Genomic DNA, 21,719 nt, shown 5'->3' with positions numbered 1-21,719 from the left:
CTCTGAACATCAGCCTTAGCAACATTTTTCTAGGCAAGGGAAACAAAAGCAAAAATAAACTATTGGGACTACATCAAAATAAAAAGCTTTTGCACAGCAAAGGAAACCTTCAACAAAATGAAAAGGCAACAAAGTAAATGGAAGAAGATATCTGCAAATGACATATCCAATAAGGGGTTAATAAAAAAGATCCAATTAAAAAATTGGTAGAGAACCAAAGAGATATTTTCCAAAGAAGACATACAGATGTTCAACAGACATATGAAAAGATGCTCAACATCACTCATCATCAGGAAAATACAAATCAAAAGCATGACGAAATACTACCTTATACCTATCAGAATGGCTAGCATCAGAAAGACAAGAAATAACAAGTGTTGGTGAGGATATGAAGAAAAAGGAACCCTCATGCACTGTTGGAGAGAATCTAAATTGGTATAGCCACCATGAAAAACAGTATGGAGGTTCCTCAAAAAATTAAAAATAGAAATACCATTACAATCCAATAATCCACTACTGGTTATTTAGCCAAAGAAAACAAAAACACTAATTCAGAGAGATAATATGTACCCCTATGTTTACTGCAACATTATTTACAATAGCCAAGATATGGGAGCAATTCCAGTGTCAATCAACAGTTGAATGGAAGATGTGGGGTGTATACATTCAAACACACACACATACACAATGGAACTAATACTTAGCCATAAAAAAGAATGGGATCTTACCATTTGTGACATGGGATAGATCTAAAGGGTATTATGCTAAGCAAAGTAAGACAAAGACAAATACCATATGATTTTGCTATATGTGGAATACAGAAAACAAAACAAAGCAAATGAATGAACAAACGGACTTATACAGAAAAAGAGTGATAGCTTCCAGAGGGGAGGGGTGAAACAGATGAAGGGGATTAAGAAATACAAACTTCCAGTTATAAAATTAAAAAGTTACACAGATGAAAAGTACAGCAAAGGGAATACAGTCAATAATACTGTAATGAAGTAGTTGGTGACAAGTGGTGAGCACTGAGTAATGTATAAAATCAATAAATCAACATGTTGTATACCTGAAACTAATACAACACTGTGTATTAACTATAAATCAATAAAAAGAAATAAACAGAGAAATAGATGGGATTCCTGTGACTGATAATTGGATGGAATTTTTTACTTCAGGCCAATATGAGTATTTTTAAACCATATGAAGTTTATAGAGAAGTTATTCATTTGAAGAGACTAGAAAAGAATGTTGCAAATAGCTAGACCCAGTGGTGGCATTCAAAATACTAAAAGGCTAATTATGGAAAGAGCCTAAACATCCATCAACTGATGAATGGCTCAAAAAGATGTGATACGTGTGTGTATACACACACACACACACACACACACACACACACACACACACAATGATATTACTCGGTCATAAAAGAGAATGAAATCTTGCCATTTGCAACAACATGGATAGAGCTAGAGTGTATTACACTAGGCAAAGTAAGACAAATACCACAGGATTTCATTCATATGTGTAATTTAAGAAATAAAACAGATAAATAAAGGGGAAGAAGAAAAAAGAGGGAGGAGAGGGAAACTATAAGAGACTATTAACTATAGAGAATAAGTTGACGGTTGATGGAGGGAGATGGGTGTGGTATGGGCTGAATGGATTATGGGTATTAAGGAGGGCACTTGTGATGAGCACTGGGTGTTCTGTGTAAGTGATGAATCACTAATTTCTACTCCTGAAATCAATATTACACTACACGTTAGCTAACCAAAATTTAAATAAAAACTTGAAACAAAAACCCAAACCTATAAGACTAAAGAGACAGTGAAGGAAAAAAGAAAATAGAAATGAAAAGATAAGATGTTTGATAATGAAAGTGGTATCCCTTTTCTCTACATAAAAATCTTTCATGATAATAATATAATTACAAACCACTTAACATAAATTTTCTTTGTGCTTTGTGGTTTAAAACAATATTTACCACTACCAGAAACCACATATGCTGTGCATTACATTTTCTTAGGTAGCAGAAATAATAACCTCGTATTTTGTTTCGTTTTGTTTTGTGAACTAGAGAATTATGAGAATAAACAGCTCTTTCTCAGTTTTTTAAATTCTGGAATTCATCAAGAAGGTTACAAATGATAGGATTCCTTCTTTGGAAGGGTATAAGAGAAAGGAACAGTAATATTTTTCTTCTTTTAGTAAATTCAATAAATATTTTTGGAATGCCATCTTAGTATATATAAACTACATAGATCAGAGCAGGCAAATTAGAGCATGGGCCAAATCCTATCCACTGTTTTCATATGGTTTATACAGTTGAAAAAATTAAAATAGTGTTCAATGACATGTGAAAAATAATATGAAATTGAAATTTCAGCGTCTAAAAATACAACTTTTACTGAAATATAGTCATACTTATTCAATTACATATCGTCTATAGCAGCATTTATGCTACAATAGCACAGCTAAGTAGTTAACAGAGACTAGAGGCCTGCAAGCCTATCTAGACCTTTACAGAAAAACTTGGCTAACTAGTGCTAATGATAATAAGTTAGATAAGCACTAAATATAAATTATTTAAATTCAAGTAAAAATCAAAATTTGATCTTAATCTGGCTTAAGGATAAATGAAAAGATCTTATGTAAAGATACAATTACTCAATTAAAATTAACATTTATAATTCAGAAGCTTTTCAAAAACTAGAATATGAGATACATCACAAATATTTACCAGAACCATTAAACCTGCTTAACATCAGTTTATTTCTAAAATGGATTTAACTGATTACACAAAATTAATCTTATTTATATAGACTGTTTGCATGAGTAATAAAGAAAAAATAATTATGGTATAGGGCACCAATAGAAAAAGTTTTTCAGAATACTCACCTTTGGAAGGCCAGGCTTGGACTTGAAATTTTTGTTTCTCCTATAGAGACATATTACATTTGAAAAATGAGAAATTATTAGAAAAAACTACTGTACAAGTGAATGATTTTAAGAGCTCTACTAAAACACAGATTATATAACCATTTCCAAGGTATAGGTCTTCTATATGAAAACACTGATTCAAGTAAGCAGGCACCTTTAGGAATGAAAAATAAGCAAGGAAAAGAACAAGAAAAGAGATGTTTGCTCTTTAATATTGGTATAAATAGATTTAAGCCTGGTAATCCGTAATGCAATGCTATATACATTCAAACCTAAAATTTCATTTTCTTTTGGACATTAAAAGGGTTCCACTTTCTTATACCTATAGAAATTTTGTACTTCTTAAAAACTTTATGACTTTCCCCTTTTGGAAATTAAAATTTGTCTTGTGTTCTTTTTTTTTCTTCCTTATATTTATATCAAACTTTTTTTTAATGGATAAAGAAAGAAAAGAAATAATGTCCAAAGTTTACGAACATAAGCTGGGGGGTCAGAAAGATCTGACTGAACTTGAATCTAAACTCTACCTAAATCTAAATCCTACTAGGGTAGGATTTTTAACTTCTCTAAGTCTTGGTTTCATTAATATGATAATATAAAATAATGTAGAATGTAAAATGATGTAAAATGAGGATGATAATAGCACCAACCTCTTAAAGTTGTTATGAGGGTTAGATGCGTTAATTTGCAATTCTGAAGTATACTAAGACTTATGTATATTGAACCTATTAGCACTGTTAAGCACAGACTTAAACAGGAATTAAAAAATCCAATTCAGTCATACATTTAGCTAGTGGCCTAAACATATGCTTTGAAATAGTGTCTGAAATATGTGGATACAGGGAGCTAAGAACTTTTTACTAGTCCACCATGCATAGTCCCATCTGTGCCTTCACACCAATCCTATAATCAGGAAATGAGGAATGGCAGGCTGGATAAAGTTTATATATCACTATATAGAGTCCCAGAGGACTTTACCGCCCAATTTGTTAGGATTGACAAAACTAAAATCCTTCAATTTTAATTAAACTGAGGTTCAAGACTGGGAATCTAAAACGAGCTAACAGTTTTTTCTCTATTTGGATGTAGGGTCTGTCAAAGAGTAATAATAATCTCCAACATCCAACCATGATTCTCCTGGTGAGATGAAAACCAACAAACAAACCACCTGCTTCTTAATCCATGAGATCCACAGCTCTGAATACTACTTTTGATTCACTTATTTCATTCAAAATTCCACTCATGAAAATAATGATTCACCATCACCCCTCTTCTTTCTCAGCCAGAAATCTTAAACCAGTCTTAAATAGCAATCCATATTTTTGATCAATACTAACATAAGAATTCCATGGGCTCTCTCCAACAGTTTGCTACTAGCTGAATTAGCAAATATCCCGTCTTTATCAAGCAAGGAGGTGCCACTTGAAAGTCTGCTCTGACGAATCCCAGTTCTTCCATTCCATCCAATATCAAATGTATCTCTGTAAAATTTAAATACAGTATAATTTGCTTTAGTTAACTGAGACATATCTAACATTCTCCAAATTGCTTAAATAAGTAAAATTTAAAACTTTAAAGTCAAAATTTAGGAAAAAAGCAGAAAATAATTTTTATCAGAGATTACCAATCAATCTAGACTAACCTTTTCCTTGTTCAGAACAAAGAATTTCTATGGATTCTGGCACATTCAAATACAATGTGCACACAGATGAGCACATAATACAGCTAGTATCTTTAAATCTGTTAAACTATTTACAATCAGTATATAATATTATGCATTATACGTAATGTGATGGTTTTTGTCTTTGTTAGATTTTAGAACTTCCAAATACTCCTGAAAGAATTTACAATCCTAATAGACTGTCCCATTCTATGGACTATTTAATTTCTTCCTCGGAGGTCTTATTCACACACTCACTTACTACACACATAGTCACCAACTTACTAAGCATCTTCTATAGGTTGAGCACTATTCTAGCCACTGGAGATAGAGGAGTGAACAAAACAGATAAAATTATCAGTGATCACAATATGAAGAGTTAATAGGGGGCTTTCCAGGTAAAGATAGCAAATTGGCCACATATTTGGATTCCTTCAGAAACCTGCAAAAATGTTAATAAACTAATTTTTTGAAGTAATAAGCACAAGCAAAATATACTAAGAGATAATAGTAACAGTTTTGAAATATGGAAAGCAGATGAATATAGAAAGCAAATTGGCTGTGGGGAAGACTGAGAAGCATCCGTATTTACAAAACTCCAAAACTGGTGGTACCAAGTATCCGTGAAAATGGTGGCAAAGATGGGTTATGAACAAGAGCATTAGTTTAAAGTCAGTTAAACACAGTTAGAACTCCATGCAGCCAGCTGGCCATCCCTCCTCTATCTGTCAGTTCTCTTACTCCATTGGTTCTAAAATGCTGGCAGCTGGGACTATATCCTCCAGGAAGAAAAGTAGAATAAACTTTGTGTGGAATATGAGCATCCCAAAAGGAAAGACCCAAGGATACTGATATATCCTAGACATTGACAATACACCCAATTAATCAGGTTCCAGTTAGCCTTTCAGTATTTCAATAGTGAATATGAACAGTTGACCAAGGTTCAGCAGACAGCTGAGGAAAGGCTCTAGCATGAAACAGAGACCAAAACAATCATGACATAAACAACTTTAAGTAAAAAAAGATTTTTTAAAGCTCAGTAATATTTTTACAGAAAATAGAAAATATTACATCCATAGAATAAGATGCTATGAAAATTTAAAAACTGAGAAACCAGTCACAAAAAGCTCCTAAAAATTAAAAATGTAACACCAATGAAAATGCAGTAGGATATATTCATTCATTTAAAATACTGAATATCAACTAGTGCCAATGTTTTTCTAGCATTTTCACATTATTTAAATTCAAATGGAAGAAAACAAACAATAAACACATAAGAAATACATTGTATGTAAGATAATAGGTGATAAGGAGAAATTTTAAACACAGAAGAAAAATAATGCCAGGATGCTAGTCTCTTTAATAGGGAAGTCAGGAGAGGCCTCATGAGAGGCCTCCATTTAAACAGTGATGTAAAAGAAATAAAAAACAAATCAGTTAGTTATCTGGAAGAAGAACATTCTACTCAGAAGAGTTTAGGACACAGGAATTTTGTTGATGAGTCTGAGATATATTAAATAAACCAGCAAGGCTGGAGTGAACAGGAAAAAACGGTAGACCAAGTCAGAGAGGGAAGAGGAAGCCATGTTACATATACCTTCTAAGGAATGTAAGAATTTTTGGCTTTTATGGGAATGAGAAAGAATGACAAAGAAGACTTTCAGCAAAACACTGACATGACTCAGCTTTTTATTATGAAAATAATCTCAAACCATTTTCACACTATATTAAAATAACAATCTGGAAAACTGAGGGCTCAAGGACAAAAGGGGGGGGGAGATTATTTTAGGAGGCTATTACAGTAATCCATACCAGGGCAACAGCAGTGGAAGGAGTAAGAAATAGTAGATTCTGGGTATCATTTTACAATACTGCCAATGGAACTTGCTGATGGACTGAATGAAGAATGCATGAGAAATTAAGAAATGGAAATTAAGGATGACTTCAAGATTTTTCACTAGTAACAGATTTAGAGATGAAGTAGGAGAGATGATTTTTTATAAAGTAAAACAAAACAAGATGAAAAATCATAACAAAGTAGGTCAAGTAGACTCAAGACCCAACAGAAGAGTTTCTAGACAGATCCTACAAGATTCTGGTACTTAGAAAAGATATCACATACAAAGGCTCAAGAATTAGGAAAAGGGTATCTATAAAAAAACAAACCTATGGTTAATATCACAAAACCATGCTTAATGATAAAAAAAAAAAACTTGGAAGATTTCCCATTAATAGCAGGAATAAGACAAGGATGTGAGCTCTAGCCACTCTTATTCAACCTTGTACCGAAACTTCTAGCCAGGGCAATAAGAAAAAAAAAAAAACGGTATCCAAATCGGAAAGAAAAAAGTGAATTTATATTTATTCACGTATGACATGATCTTACAGACAGAAAAATTTAAGGACTCTATTAAAAACTATTAGAACTAGTGAATTAAATAAAGCTTAAAAATTAAATTATTTCTCTAAATAATAGCAAAGAACAACTGATTATGAAAGCAAAAAAAAAACATAATAGCATGAAAAATATTTATGAATAAATTTAACAAAAGAAGTATAAGATTTATACACTCAATCTAAAAAAATATTGTTAGAAGAATGAAAGCTATTCCATGACAGTATTCCCCAAATTTATAGATTCAACACAAACTCTAGCAAAACAATAGCTTCATTTTTTGCAGAAAATAACAAGATAATTCTAAAATGCATTTGGAAATGCAAAGAACCCAGAATAGCCAAAAACAATGTTAAAAGAACAAAGTTGAAAGAATCACAGCTTCTGATTTGTAAACCTGCTACAAAGACAATACGGTACCAGCGTAAAGAAAGACATATATGTCAATAGAATAAAGTTGAGAATCCAGAAATAAACACTTCTTCAATTGACACTTCTGGTCAATTTAGTTCTGATAAAGGTATCAAGACAATTCAACAGGGAAAAAACAGTATTTTCAATAAATGATGTGGAGGTGACTGGATATCTACATGCAAAAGAAGGAAGTTGGATCTCTCTCTCAGCACATACAAAATCAACACAAAATCAATCATAGATAAAAACTTAAAAGCTAAAACCATAAAACTCTTAAAAGAAGAAAACACAGGGAATAAGCCATTGTGACATAGGCTTGGGTAATGATTTCTTAAATATAACAAAAGTATAACAAAAATGAAAAAATAGGTAAGTTAGACTTCTACAAAATTAAAAACTTCACACTTCAAACACCACCATAAGAAAAGTGAAAAGAGGGCAGCCCTGGTGGCTCAGCGGTTTAGTGCCGCCTTCAGCCCAGGGTGTGATCCTGGAGTCCTGGGATCGAGTCCCACATCAGGCTCCCTGCATGGAGCCTGCTTCTCCCTCTGCCTGTGTCTCTGCCTCTCTCTCTGTGTGTGTCTCTCATGAATAAATAAATAAAATCTTTAAAAAAATAAAAATAAAAATAAAAAATGGTACTCATTTATAATAGTAAAAGGACCACCCATATATCCACTGATGGACAAATCAATTACAGTATATTAATGCCATACAATCATTTTATTGTGATAAAAAAAATACATAATGGGGCACTTGGGTGGCCCTGTTGGTTAAGTATCTGACTTTGGCTCAGGTCACAATCTCCGGGTCCTGGAATCGAGCTCTGGGTTGGCTCCGTGCTTAGCAGGAGTCTGCTTGTCCCTCTGTCCCTTCCCCTGCTTGTGCTCCCTCTCTCTCTCAAATAAATAAAATCTAAAAAAGAAAAAACTGTAACATAAAACTTACCATTTTTTCTTCTTTACTGAGAAATAACTGACACATAACATTTGATCAGTTTCAGGTATGCAATATAACAACTGAATATTTATATATACAGCAAAATGAGTATCAGAATAAGTATAGTTAATATTTATCACCACACCCAGTTACAAATTTTTTTCTGTGATGAGAACTTTTAAGATCTACTCTCTTAGCAACTTTCAAATATACAATTCAGTATCATTTAAGTGTGGTCACTATACTACCCATTATTTTCCCAGAACTTATTTATAACTGGGAATTTGCACCTTTTGACCACTGTCACCTATTTTGCCCACATCTTATCCTAGCCTTGAGCAACCACCAATCCGTTCTCTGTCCATTTTAATATTTTCAATGTATACTGAGTAAACTGCCATTGAGTACATTCACATTGCTCTGTACCCAGCACCAGTATCCATCTCCAGTTTTAACCCAACTGAAAATTCGTATCTATTAAACCATAACTCCCCACCCCCCATAACATGTAATATTAACCGCAACTAAAAAGAATAAACTACAATGCAAGAAGTTGGATAAATCTTAAGTGAATAGCTGAAGAGAAAAGAAGTCATAGAAGACAGCATACTGTGTACCAGTATTTCTGTAAAACTCAAAAACTAGCAAAGCCAAACAAATTATTGCTTAGAAAAAACATACATTTACTGAAAACATTTTTAAGAGCACAGTAATGATAAACAGAAAATTCTGGATAGCAGTCACCTGAGGGAAGAGGGAAAGGGAGTGATTAGAAAGTAATATAAAGGTGACTGCAGTAATACTAATAATCTTCTGGTTCTGAACTTGGGTGGTAGGTTCATTTTGTTGGTATGCTTCCTAATGTACATAGGTATTTTTATATTCTATCAAATTCTACATAAATGTATAAAGACTGAAAAGGAGCTTCCCATTAAATATGTATATCAAACTTATTATGTACCATTTCACATTCCTCAGTCTTACCTCTTACTATAGGTTAATGCTGCTGCAAACAGTGTAACTGTGACTAGTTACATGCACATTTAGACCAATTTCAAACCTTGTTACAGTATTTATAAGAGCTTCAAGAAACAAAAAAAACTTAGGCCTGATTTTCTTCATATTTTTAAGCCACAAAAGTATTTATAAGAATTATTTCTTCTATACTTCCTTGAAAACATAAACCAAAATTACTTACTGTTGGTTTTTTTCATTTAGAGTATTCATGCCCTGGAGATCAGAAAGAGGTGTTCTGGGATTTTTCCGGGCTATACCTAATATATAAAAAGCAGACATTTTCAAATCAATGCTAAAAGAAACTAAACATGAAACAATTTTTCTAAAGACAAATAGAATTAATGTATTTCAACAGTAAATATTTGCTAAGCATATCAAAAATACCTAAATAATATGAACCAAGGGACGTGATTATTACTTACTAATTTGACTTAGGGAACAATGAACCCAACTAGGGAATTAAATAATAATAAATTATATTTCTTCTCTCATTTAAATAAAACAGAAAATGAAGGATAACTAGGCTGAAGGTCTAGAAATGTATAAGCTCATTATTTTAAATAATGATTCAAAGAATTCCTAATGATTCCTTTGCATCATTTTTCAGTAATAGTTATACTGCTGACATGAGCTATAGATTTCAGAGGTCAATTAATATTACATATAGACGCTGAGAATCAAAAACAACAAATTATGTCCAATTAAACATTACCAGTATTTTTTAAGTTATAATTTACTTTAAATCATATGATAAACACTGAAGCTCTCTATACACATAAGGCCATGAATTTTCATAACACACACATAAAAACATTTAATATAGGTAAGACACACTGGAAAGGAAGTGAAAGTATTCAAGATAACAATCTTGTAGGTAGGAAATCCTAAGAAACCCATAAAAAAACTAGTAGGACTAATAAAAGAGTTCAGCACAATTATAAGATAGAAGATCAATATTTAAAAACCAATTGTATTTCTATTCATTTTTTTTTTTAATTTTTATTTACTTATGATAGTCACAGAGAGAGAGAGAGAGGCAGAGACACAGGCAGAGGGAGAAGCAGGCTCCATGCACCGGGAGCCCGATGTGGGATTCGATCCCGGGTCTCCAGGATCGCCCTGGGCCAAAGGCAGGCACCAAACCGCTGCGCCACCCAGGGATCCCTGTATTTCTATTCAATAGTAATAATCAGAAAAGAAAATCAGAAACAATTCCATTAATAACATCAAAATAATACAAAAAGAATAAACTTTAAAAAGTATAAAATGTTTACACTGAAAATTACAAAACATCATTAAAAGAAACCTAAATAAATGGAATGACATCCATACTTATGAATTGGAAAACTTAATTACTGTTAAGATAGTGATGCTCTCTAAATTTATCTATATATCCATGCAACCTCTATTAAAATTCCAGCATTGATTTTTTACAAAAATGAATAAACTCATCCTAAAATTAATATGGCAATGCAGAGAACCCAGAATAGCCCTAACAGTATTGAAAAAGAAGAACACGGTTGGAGGACTCACGCTTCCTGAATTTGAAACATTCCTGAATTTGAAACATATTACAAAGATAGAGTAATTGAGACAGTATGGTACTCTCATAAAGAAATACAAATCAATGGAAAGGAATTCAGAATACTGAATAGACCTTTACATTTATGATCTAATGAATTTTGACAAAGATGTCAAGACAATGCAATGGAACAGAACAGAGAATCCAGAAGCGGACTCTCAACTTTATGGTCAACTAATATTTGACAAAGGAGGAAAGACTATCCACTGGAAAAAGAACAGTCTCTTCAATAAATGGTGCTGGGAAAATTGGACAGCCACATGCAGAAGAATGAAACTAGACCACTCTCTTACACCATACACAAAGATAAACTCAAAATAGATGAAAGATCTAAATGTGAGACAAGATTCCATCAAAATCCTAGAGGAGAACACAGGCAACACCCTTTTTGAACTTGGCCACAGCAACTTCTTGCAAGATACATTAATGAAGGCAAGAGAAACAAAAACAAAAATGAACTATTGAGACTTCATCAAGATAAGAAGCTTTTGTACAGCAAAAGAAACAGTCAACAAAACTAAAAGACAACCTACAGAATGGGAGAAGATATTTGCAAATGACATATCAGATAAAGGGCTAGTATCCAAGATCTATAAAGAACTTATTCAACTCAACAGCAAAGAAACAAACAATCCAATCATGAAATGGGCAAAAGACATGAACAGAAATCTCAGACAGGAAGACATAGACATGGCCAACAAGCAGATGAGAAAATGCTCCGCATCACTTGCCATCAGGGAAATACAAATCAAAACCACAATGAGATCCCCCCTCACACCAGTGAGAATGGGGAAAATTAACAAGGCAGGAAACAACAAATGATGGGGAGGATGTGGAGAAAGGGGAACCCTCTTGCACTGTTGGTGGGAATGTGAACTGGTGCAGACACTCTGGAAAACTGTGCAGAGTTTCCTCAAAGAGTTAAAAATAGATCTGCCCTACGACCCAGCAATTGCACTGCTGGGGATTTACCCCAAAGATACAGATCCAATGAAACGCCAGGAAACCTGTACCCCGATGTTTAGAGCAGCAATGTCCGTCCACAATAGCCAAACTGTGGAAGGAGCCTCGGTGTCCATCGAAAGATGAATGGATAAAGAAGATGTGGTTTATGTATACAGTGGAATATTACTCAGCCATTAGAAACGACAAATGCCTACCATTTGCTTCAACATGGATGGAACTGGAGGGTATTATGCTGAGTGAAATAAGTCAACTGGAGAAGAACAAACATTATATGGTCTCATTCATTTGGGGAATATAAAAAATAGTGAAAGGGAATAAAGGGGAAAGGAGAAAAATGAGTGGGAAATATCAGAAAAGGAGACAGAACATGAGAGACTCCTAACTCTGGGAAACGAACAAGGGGTGGTGGAAAGGGAGGTGGGCAGGGGCTGGGGGTGACTGGGTGATGGGCACTGAGGGGGGCACTTGATGGGATGAGCACTGGGTGATATGCTATATGTTGGCAAATTTTTTTTATTTTATTTTATTATTTATATATATATTTATAATATTATTTATATATATATAAATATATTATATTTATATTTATATTATTTTATTGAAAATAAAAAAAAAGACAATGCAATGAGAAAAGAATAATCTTTTCAACTAATGGTGCTGGAAAAACTAGATATATCCCCATTTAAAAGAATGAAATTGGACCAAAAATCAAAGTAAGTGCTGAATTTATAAAATTCTCAAAAGAAAATATAGGAGTAAATCTTTATGACATTGAATTAGGCAATAAAATTACTTAGATATGTTACCAAAATCATAAGCAACCAAAAATGTATAAAGTGGACATTCTCAAAATTTAAAACTACTGTGCTTCAAAGGACAACAGATCAAGAAAGTAAAAAGACAACCCACAGAATGATTAAAAAAAGTTTGTTACTCTACTATCTGATAAGAAACTTGAATCCAGACAATAAAAAGAACTCTTATAACTGAATAATAAAGACAACCCAATTTAAAAATGAACAAAGGATATGAATAGATATTTTTCCAAAGAAGATATGCGAATTGTTAGTAAGTTTATGAAATGATGCTTAACATCATTAGTCATCAAAGAAATGAAAATCAAAACTATAATAAGATACCACTTTATCCTCACCAGGATGGCTATAATCAGAAAGACAGATAAAAGTGTTGCCACAGACAAGAAAAAAAATTGAAACCTTTTGTACACTGCTGCAATGTGAAGCAATACAGTCATTTTGGAAAGTACTCTGGCGTATTATCAAAAAAGTAAACCCAGTAATTCCACTCCTAATTAAATTCCCAGGAGAATTTCCAGTAAACTGTTACTGAAAATATCTTATGGTCAACTAATTCAGTTAGAACTTTATTTTCTTATATACTGAATTCATTGTTTTTGTTTTATTTAATCAGTTCCTTAGTTATGAGCACCAATTATCCCTATGACAAATTATCATTTTCTATCCTCCATATCTATTCTTTTCTTCTGTGTATTGAAACAAAATCATCTCAGACCTTTCATCATAATTAGCAATTCAATTTTCAGCTATTTTCCACTATATTTTGAGGTCATACAAATGTAGCTTTATTCTTCTGCATGCTTTGATAGTTCTATACCTCTTTTCAAAATCATTCTAATATTTTATTGTCTTGAATTTGTTCTACTGCTATACTGGATTCAAATTCTTAAATTCTTCTATACTATACTCACGGGAAATTTTCTTCTCCTTGGGAGTATTTTCTCTGCAAACACAACAGGGTGTTTCTTTGAGGGTGGTTCTTTTATGCATATTATCTGACCTCCTTATTTCCTTCTGTGTGATTTTCAACATCAATTATTAAATATTTTAAATATTCAGAGGGCATAAGGAATAATAAATATGCTGAACGTTAGCAACTGATCACTCAGAAAATGAAGGCCTGTGCACTTTCTCCTGATCTCATTCCAACAGCTTCAAATTCCATCATGCCCCACTTGCTAGGATGAGCATTTAAAAACCTTTTAACTAAATACATACATACATACCTTTAAAATAGTCATCATAATGTTCAATGACTTAAAGTAGAAGATGGTCTTACGAGTTAACAGACAGCAAAACTTAAAGGAAAACAGGAACTGTAAAAAGGAACCAAATGGATATTCTGGAACTAAAACTGAAATAGAATTCATTCTAGGGACGCCTGGGTGGCTCAGTGGTTGAGCGTCTGCCTTCAGCTCAGGGTGTGATCCCAGAGTCCGGGATCGAGTCCCACCATCAGGCTCCCTGAGAGGAGCCTGCTTCTCCCTCTGCCTAGGTCTCTGCCTTCTCTCTGTCCCTCATGAATAAATAAGTAAAATCTTAAAAAAAAAATTCATTCTATATTCATTCTATGGATTTAAAAGAAGACTTTGAACAGCACAATGAACTTGAAATCAATAAATAAAAATTATCTAATCTGAAGAATGAAAGAACAAAAATAAGAGAAAAATGAGCAGAGTATGAGGAATCTGAGACAGATCAAATATTCTAAAAACATTTAACTGACATCTAGAAATAAAAGAAACTGCAACAGAAAAAGTTTCTGAAACAATGTCAGCCAAAAATTTCCTAAATTTGATGAAAGACAACTGAAGCATGGGTCAAAAGGTACAGCAAATCCCAAAAAGGATAAATATAAATAATATCTAGGAACATCATAAATTACTGAAAACCAAAAAACAATGAGAAAATGTCTAGCAGCCAGAGGAAAAAAGGTACACTAGATATGAAAGAAGTACAATGGGATTACATCTGAGTTTATCATCACAAATAATGTAAGTCAAAAGAAAATAAAATATCTGTAAAGTACCAAAATTTGATAGTTCCTAATGACATTAAACATGTCTACTTTATGACATTATAACCAACCATAAGTTTTACCTGAGGAATGAAAACATATGTACACAAAATGACATGAACAAAAACGTTTATAGCGGGGCTTCTCGCAATAGCTGAAAGCAGTACATTTAACCCTTATATCCATCAAGAAACAAATGATAAACACAAAGTTGTACACACAATTGTTTTTATATACATAATAACTCAGCAACAAACTAATTGTATATGAAACAACATAACATGGGTGTATTTATCATATTGCCTAAGAGAATCAGAACACAAAAGAACACATACTGTATGATTCCATTTCTGTAAAATTTTTAGAAAAGGCAAAACTAATTTATAGTAACAGAAATCTTAAGAGTTGCCTATAGGAAGTGAGAAAACATTTAAGAGAACAAGAATCAATTTTCTGATACAGCTGTATTCTAATATTTTATTTTGAATCTTTTGTGTTCATATGATTTAGGATTTTCTCTTATAAACATCTTATAACTAAGTTTTCTTTTCTTAATTGCATAACTTGTTATTTAACTATTTCATTTGGTTCATTTTAATTTACTGTTATTACTGTTGTTCTTCGTTTTTCTGACTTATTTTATGCCTTGTATCTCCCTAATTATTAAATGCTTTTATCCAGACTTCTACTGAATTATTTCCTTTATATTTTGGTTTCTTTTGTTTTGGAAGTCATATATACTCTCTTCTTTGATTATCCTTGAATTTTTAACATATCCACGAATTCTAAATGGAATTCTCTTCCGTTTTGCTAAAGAGTACAAAAACCTCTGAATGCTTCAATTCTAGTTATCCCCTTCCCATCTCAAATGTCGTTACCCAGTACTTATATTCACCTTGTTTTTCCCCTATTAATCAAGCAAATTAAGTTTTACTACTAAGTTTTATAAAGTAATTGTTTATTTAGATACATAGAACATATTTATCATTTCTTTATCAGATCTCAACACTTTCCAGTGAGTTCAGGTTTTGTCTTTCTCAACTCTTTTAGTAAGTTCTATCAGTGTAGATCTGTTTAGATTACTACCTAACTCTATTTATTTTCACCTTTGCCTGGTATATCTTTGTCCATCCTTTTACTTTCATCATTTTGAGAATCTTGTAGATATGGGATGCCTGGGTGGCTCAGAGAAATGTTTTCTCCCTGGGCCCATGTAAGGATAGAGCCTGATGGTGGGTTCCCTGCTCAGCAGGGAGCCTGCTTCTTCCTCTCTTCCCCACTCCTGCTCTCTATCTCTCTCTCTCTCTTTCTGAAATAAAGTCTTCTAAAAAAAATCATGTAGATATTATTTAACTGAACTTCTTGAAAAATTCATTTGGAGAATTTAATTGATGAGGTTAATCTATTTTTATTAATTTTAAATAGCAGTACTTATTTCTTATATTTTCATATTTTTCATTTATTTTACTCTTAAACTCATTTTTTCCTTTCTTAGTTTTCATTTGTTAAAGGCTTCCTGAGCCACTTTAAAAGATAAAAGTGATTCTATTTTTGTTATTATTATGGTTGTCTATCAGACACACACAATCATGTTTATTTACCCAAATTGATTGACTTTGATAAATATCTATATTCTACCAATTCAAAAGAAATATAGCTCCCTGCCTTTCCTGTAGGCCTCACCAAAATAACATTCTATTTATTTCTCCCATTTGTTTCTCCCATTTTCAAACATGAATTCTGATCATATACCATTTTATTTTTATTTTTGATAGTCTTAATTCCATGCAAAATAGTCTCTTCTATATTTGTCTGTGACTTTTGCCAGGCTTCATGATACGTAATTATTTTTACTGTGGTAAACCTTACATATAGAATACATGCATTTGAAGTATACAGTTGCATAAGTTTTGATAATACTACTACCAAAAGAAGATACAGAATATTTGCATCATCTCCCAAGAGTTCCCTTGTGCCTTTTCTTTGAAAACCCACCACACACCCTCCTGGATCATGGCAACCACTAATCTGATACCCACATAGAGTGCTTTGCATTTTCTAGAATTTGATATATAAATGGTATATAAAACAGTATGTCCTCTTTTATGTAAGGTTTCATTCAGCATATTATTTTAACAATTGACCTATAAAAGTATCTGTGTGAACATATGTTTTCATTTCTCTCAGGTAAATATCTGGGATTGGTATTAATGGAACTGGAAAGTATATGCTTACCTTTATTTTAAAAAACCTGACAAACTCTTTCCCACAATAATTGTACTGTTTTACATTGCAGTAGAGTATATAAGCACTCTAGTTGCTCCACATCCTCATCATGAGTTAGTACTGTCAATACTCTTTAAGTATTCTCAACTTGTTAAAATCCAGCTGTGATAGAGGTTGTTACTGTGGCCTCATTGTGATATTTTGCACTTCCCTAATGACTAATGAAACTGATCATCTGTCACAAACCTATGGATCATTCCTATATCTTATTTTTGAAGCACATGTTCAAGTCTTTAGACTATTTTTAACTGAACTGATAAATTTATTAACTACAGGGTTCTTAAAATATTGTTTTCAAGTCCATTATCAGTCATCAGTATTATAAATTATTACACAAATATTGGTTCCCAGGGTGTGGTATGCTTTTAGTTTTCTGAGCAAGATCTTTTTTAAAGTAGAAATTTTCAATTTTGGTGAACTCCGTTTTACCCTTTTTCTTTTTTTAAATAGTTTATGCTCTAAAGTCCCATCTAAGAAATTTTTGCAAAGATTTTCTCTCAGGTTTTCTTCTACAAACTTAATAGTTTTACTCTTTATGATGAGCTATATGGCCCACTTCAAGTTCAATCTTACTCAGAAAATAGGGTAAAGGTCAAAGTTCTCTTTTTCTTTTTAGATTTTTTAATTTATTTATGAGAGAGAGAGAGCGAGCACGTGCACGCACATGCGCACAAGCAAGGGGAACAGCAGGCAGAGAGAGAAATGGGTTCCCTGCCAAGCAAGAAGCCCAATGCAGGACTCAATCCCAGGACCCTGGGATCATGACCTGAGCCTAAGACAGATGTTTAACCAACTGAGCCACCCAGGCATCCTAAGTCCTCTTGTTATATAAGGCTACCTAATTGTCCCAATGTCACTTGTTTAAAAGACCATGCTCAACCCTACTCGATTATCTCAGTACTTATGTAGAAAGTCAACTGACCTATATGTGTAGATCTTTTCCTGCATTTTTATTTGGTTTTATTGATCTCTTGATCTTTACACTAACAGAGCAATGTCATGATTATTTTAGTCTTGAAATCATATAGAATAAGTTCTCCAGCTTTGTCATTCTTTTTCAAAATTGTTTTGTCATCCTAGGTATTCTATATTTCTATATAAATCTTAGTTATTAGCTTGTGAATTTCTACTAAAAATCTGCTGTGATATTCACTGGAATTGCACTCAATCTATAGATCTAATTGGAGGAGAACATCTCAGCAATACAAAAACATGTATTGGAAAAAAAGAAAAAGAAAACGTATCTCTCTTCATTTATTTAGGTATTTTTCAATTCCTTGTAGTTGTGTACAGGTCTAACACATATTTCGTAAAGTTACTCCTAAGTGAGGTGCTTGGGTGGCTCAGTTGGTTAAGTATGTGACTTCTGATTTCAGCTCAGGTCATGATCACAGAGTTGTGAAATGGAGCCCCTCACTGGGCTCTGTGCTGGGTGTGGAGCCTGCTTAAGATGCTCTCTCAATTAATTAATTAATTAATTAAACTCATCCTTTAGTAGTTCATGTTTTAGTATGTTACATTATTACCCGTTGCATATTAAAGCACTTCAAAACCTAGCACTTAAAAATAACAGTTATAATCAGAGTTTCTAACAAAACCGGTCTCAAGAACTGCTTAGCTGGGTGGTTCAGATAGGGTATCTTCATGAAGTTATAGTCAATTTGTCAGCCAAAGCTGTGGTCACCTGAAGACTGAAATGGAATTGAAAGATTTGCTTCCAAGGTCACTCACATAATTAGTGGCAAGGATCAGTTCCTAACTGTAGACTGCAGGCTTCAGGGGGCTTTCTCACAGTGCTACTCACAAATGGCAGCTTGCTTCTCCCAGAAACAGTGATCTGTGAGAGCTAGCAAGTGAGAAATTACTTAAGGTGGAAACTGCAGTCTTTCATAACTTAATTTTGGAATTGACATACTATCACTTCTGGCATACACAGACCAAGATGGGTAAAATGCAAGAGACTACACAAAGTTGTGAATACCAAAATATGAGGATAACTGGAGACTATCGAGGAGGCTGACTGCCAAAGATGTATAAATGAAATTCACAGATTTCATTTTCCACATGTCCATGGCTAAAATATAGTTTTTGTGAATTTACCTGGTATCCTGTGAGATTGTTGGAATTTACTTTCTATATCAAAGAGCATATTTTAAACTCCTTAGCACTTTCTATATAGATGATCATTTGTCTACATCTTCCTTTTCAATCTATGTACCTTTTATATTTTTGTTGCCTTATAGCACTGTGTATGACTTTCAGTAGAGTGTTAAATCTGAGTGGCAAAAACAGGTATCTTTGCCTTGTCTCAATGTCAGAGAAGCAGTATTCAATCTTTCATCATTGAGTATGAAGAATGCTATAGGATTTTCATGCATATTCTTTATAAAACGGAGATTGCCTTCTATCTCTAGGCTCCTATAAGTTTTTAAATAGGAATGAATGAAGAATTATGACAAAATCTTTTTATCAACTGAGATGTCATATGCTTTTTCTTTTTTAGATGAATAGAGTGAGTTATATTGATTGATTTTCTATTATCAAACCAATCTTTCCTGGAATAAACTCCACTGGATTTCATGTCTTCTCCTTTAATATATTGGTGAATTTAGTTAGCCCTTATTTTGTTAAGGCTTTTTATGTCTATTATTGTGAGGTATGTTGGTCTGTAGTTTTTTTGTAATGTTTTTGTCTGACTCTGGTATTAAGAGTATACTGGCCTCAAGATATGATTTGCATAGGATACCTTGCTCCTATATTTTCTGCAAGAGTTGAAGAGAACTGGCATTATTCTTTCCTTAAATGTTCCTTAAATAAAATTTACTATTAAAGCTATCTGGGTCTGGGCATTTCTTGTATGGGGTAAGACTTTACTTTTGAATCTGTTATTGTTAATAGATATAGGAGTGACCAAATTTTCTATTTTTCCTTGGGCCAACTTAGTTTGACATTCAAGGAATTTGTCCATTTCATCTAAGTTTTTAATTTATTGACACAAGTGTTCATAATATTTCCTTATCTTTTGATGTCTATCTTGTTCATTCCAGTTAACAGTATTTGTGCCTTCTCTCATATTTCTTGATCAGAAGGATAGGACTGCAATACAGCAGCCACTAGCCACATGTGGCTCTCAATTTGATCTGACTGAATCAGATTAAAACTTCAGTTTTCAAATTTTCAGTAACTTTCAGGTGCTTAACAGCCATATGTTGCTAATGGCTACAGTTTTAGAGAGCACAGCTGGAGAACATTTTTATCTTCACAAAAGGCTCTACTGGACAGAACTAGAGCTTTATCAATTTCATTGCTCTTTTGAAAAATCAGGTTTTTGTTTTCACTGATTTTCTCTACTGTTAATCTACTTTGTATTCACATATTGTAGCTCCTCATTTCTCTTTACTCATTTTGGGTCTAAAATGTTCTTTTTATAGTTTCATAAGGTAAAAGCAATCATTTTGACTTCTTCTAATATAAGAATTTAAAGCCAACAATCTTCAGGCAGCCCGGGGTGGGGCTCAGCAGTTTAGCGCCACCTTCAGCCCAGGGCCTGCTCCTGGAGATCCAGGATCGAGTCCCACATCAGGCTCCCTGCATGGAGCCTGCTTCTCCCTCTGCCTGTGTCTCTGCCTCTCTCTCTCTCTCTTTCTCTCTCTCTCTCTGTTTCTCATGAATAAATAAATAAAATCTTAAAAAAATAAAGCTATCAATTTTCTTCTAAACACTACTTTAGTTGCATTATTCAAATTATGGTATTTCCATTCTCATTCAGATCAAAATAGTTTTAAGTTGCCCTTATGAATTCTTTAACTCATAAGTTATTTATAGATGTGGCTTATTTTCAAAATATTTGAGTATTTCTCAAGGGGTGCCTGGCTGGCTCAGTCAGAAGAGCAAGCGACTCAATCTCATGGTTCTGAGTTCAAGCCCATGTTGGATGTAGAGATTACTTTAAAATATATATATATTGGAGGACTTCTCAGGTATCCTTCTGTCACTAATTTCTATTTTAATTCCATTTGGGTCAGACTTAAATTCCATTTGGAATCTCATAGTGGAATTCCATTAATTGCACTTGGTCAGGTTAAATTTTCAATCACTTGTGGGACCATACTGAAGCCTGAGGTTAGGAACATTAAGGCAGGCATTGTCAGCACGGTGAGAGTAAGTTATATCGAGCCCACAGCACTTCTCTGACAATTGCTGATCTTTCATCTTCTTCATAAACATGGCCTGAGGATAGACTGAATGTCAAAAGCACGGGTTCAAATTCAAGTGAGATTCTTCTCTTCCACCCTTTCCCTCTCTTCCTCCTACCATCTTATTCCTTCTCCTTACCAGGGCAGGTAAGGATCTTTGAAAAAGTGGGGCTGCAGTTCATGCTTCCAAGAACTCCAATTTCTCCCCACTCCTCTAATTTCCTCCCTGCCAAGTAACAGAGAACAGTCACTAGAGACAGAAGGTGGGAGCAAAAGAAAAACCACACTAATTTTGTCTTAATTGTGAAGGTCACACACTGTCACTTCTGTCCATTCCATTTGTTAGAAGTGAGTCATTAAGTCCAGCACATGTCTTTTGAAGGGAAGACTATCAAAGAATTTGTGGACATATTTTAAACCACCAGAACAATGCCTTAATTTTTACTTTAAATAGTCATGTATCTTTTTAAAAGAAAATAAAAGGAA

The 21,719-nt window shown here is 33.4% G+C and overlaps 1 protein-coding gene across 6 annotated transcripts in view; it reads right to left on the bottom strand.

The window, feature by feature from the left end:
- Window positions 1-21,719, bottom strand: part of MYO9A (myosin IXA) — a 271,647-nt gene that overhangs the window by 106,434 nt on the left and 143,494 nt on the right. For all 6 annotated transcript variants that reach the window (XM_041746477.1, XM_041746479.1, XM_041746482.1 and 3 more), the window contains 3 exons: window positions 9,550-9,625; window positions 4,281-4,424; window positions 2,902-2,941 (listed from right to left, as the gene is read on the bottom strand). In XM_041746477.1, coding sequence (XP_041602411.1) covers window positions 2,902-2,941; window positions 4,281-4,424; window positions 9,550-9,625 — 260 coding nt within the window. The remainder of the gene's footprint in view (window positions 1-2,901; window positions 2,942-4,280; window positions 4,425-9,549; window positions 9,626-21,719) is intronic.

The sequence above is a fragment of the Vulpes lagopus genome, chromosome 2 (assembly GCF_018345385.1).
Source record: "Vulpes lagopus strain Blue_001 chromosome 2, ASM1834538v1, whole genome shotgun sequence".
Taxonomy (NCBI): Eukaryota; Metazoa; Chordata; class Mammalia; order Carnivora; family Canidae; genus Vulpes; species Vulpes lagopus.
This window is presented reverse-complemented; position numbering and strand designations above follow the sequence as displayed.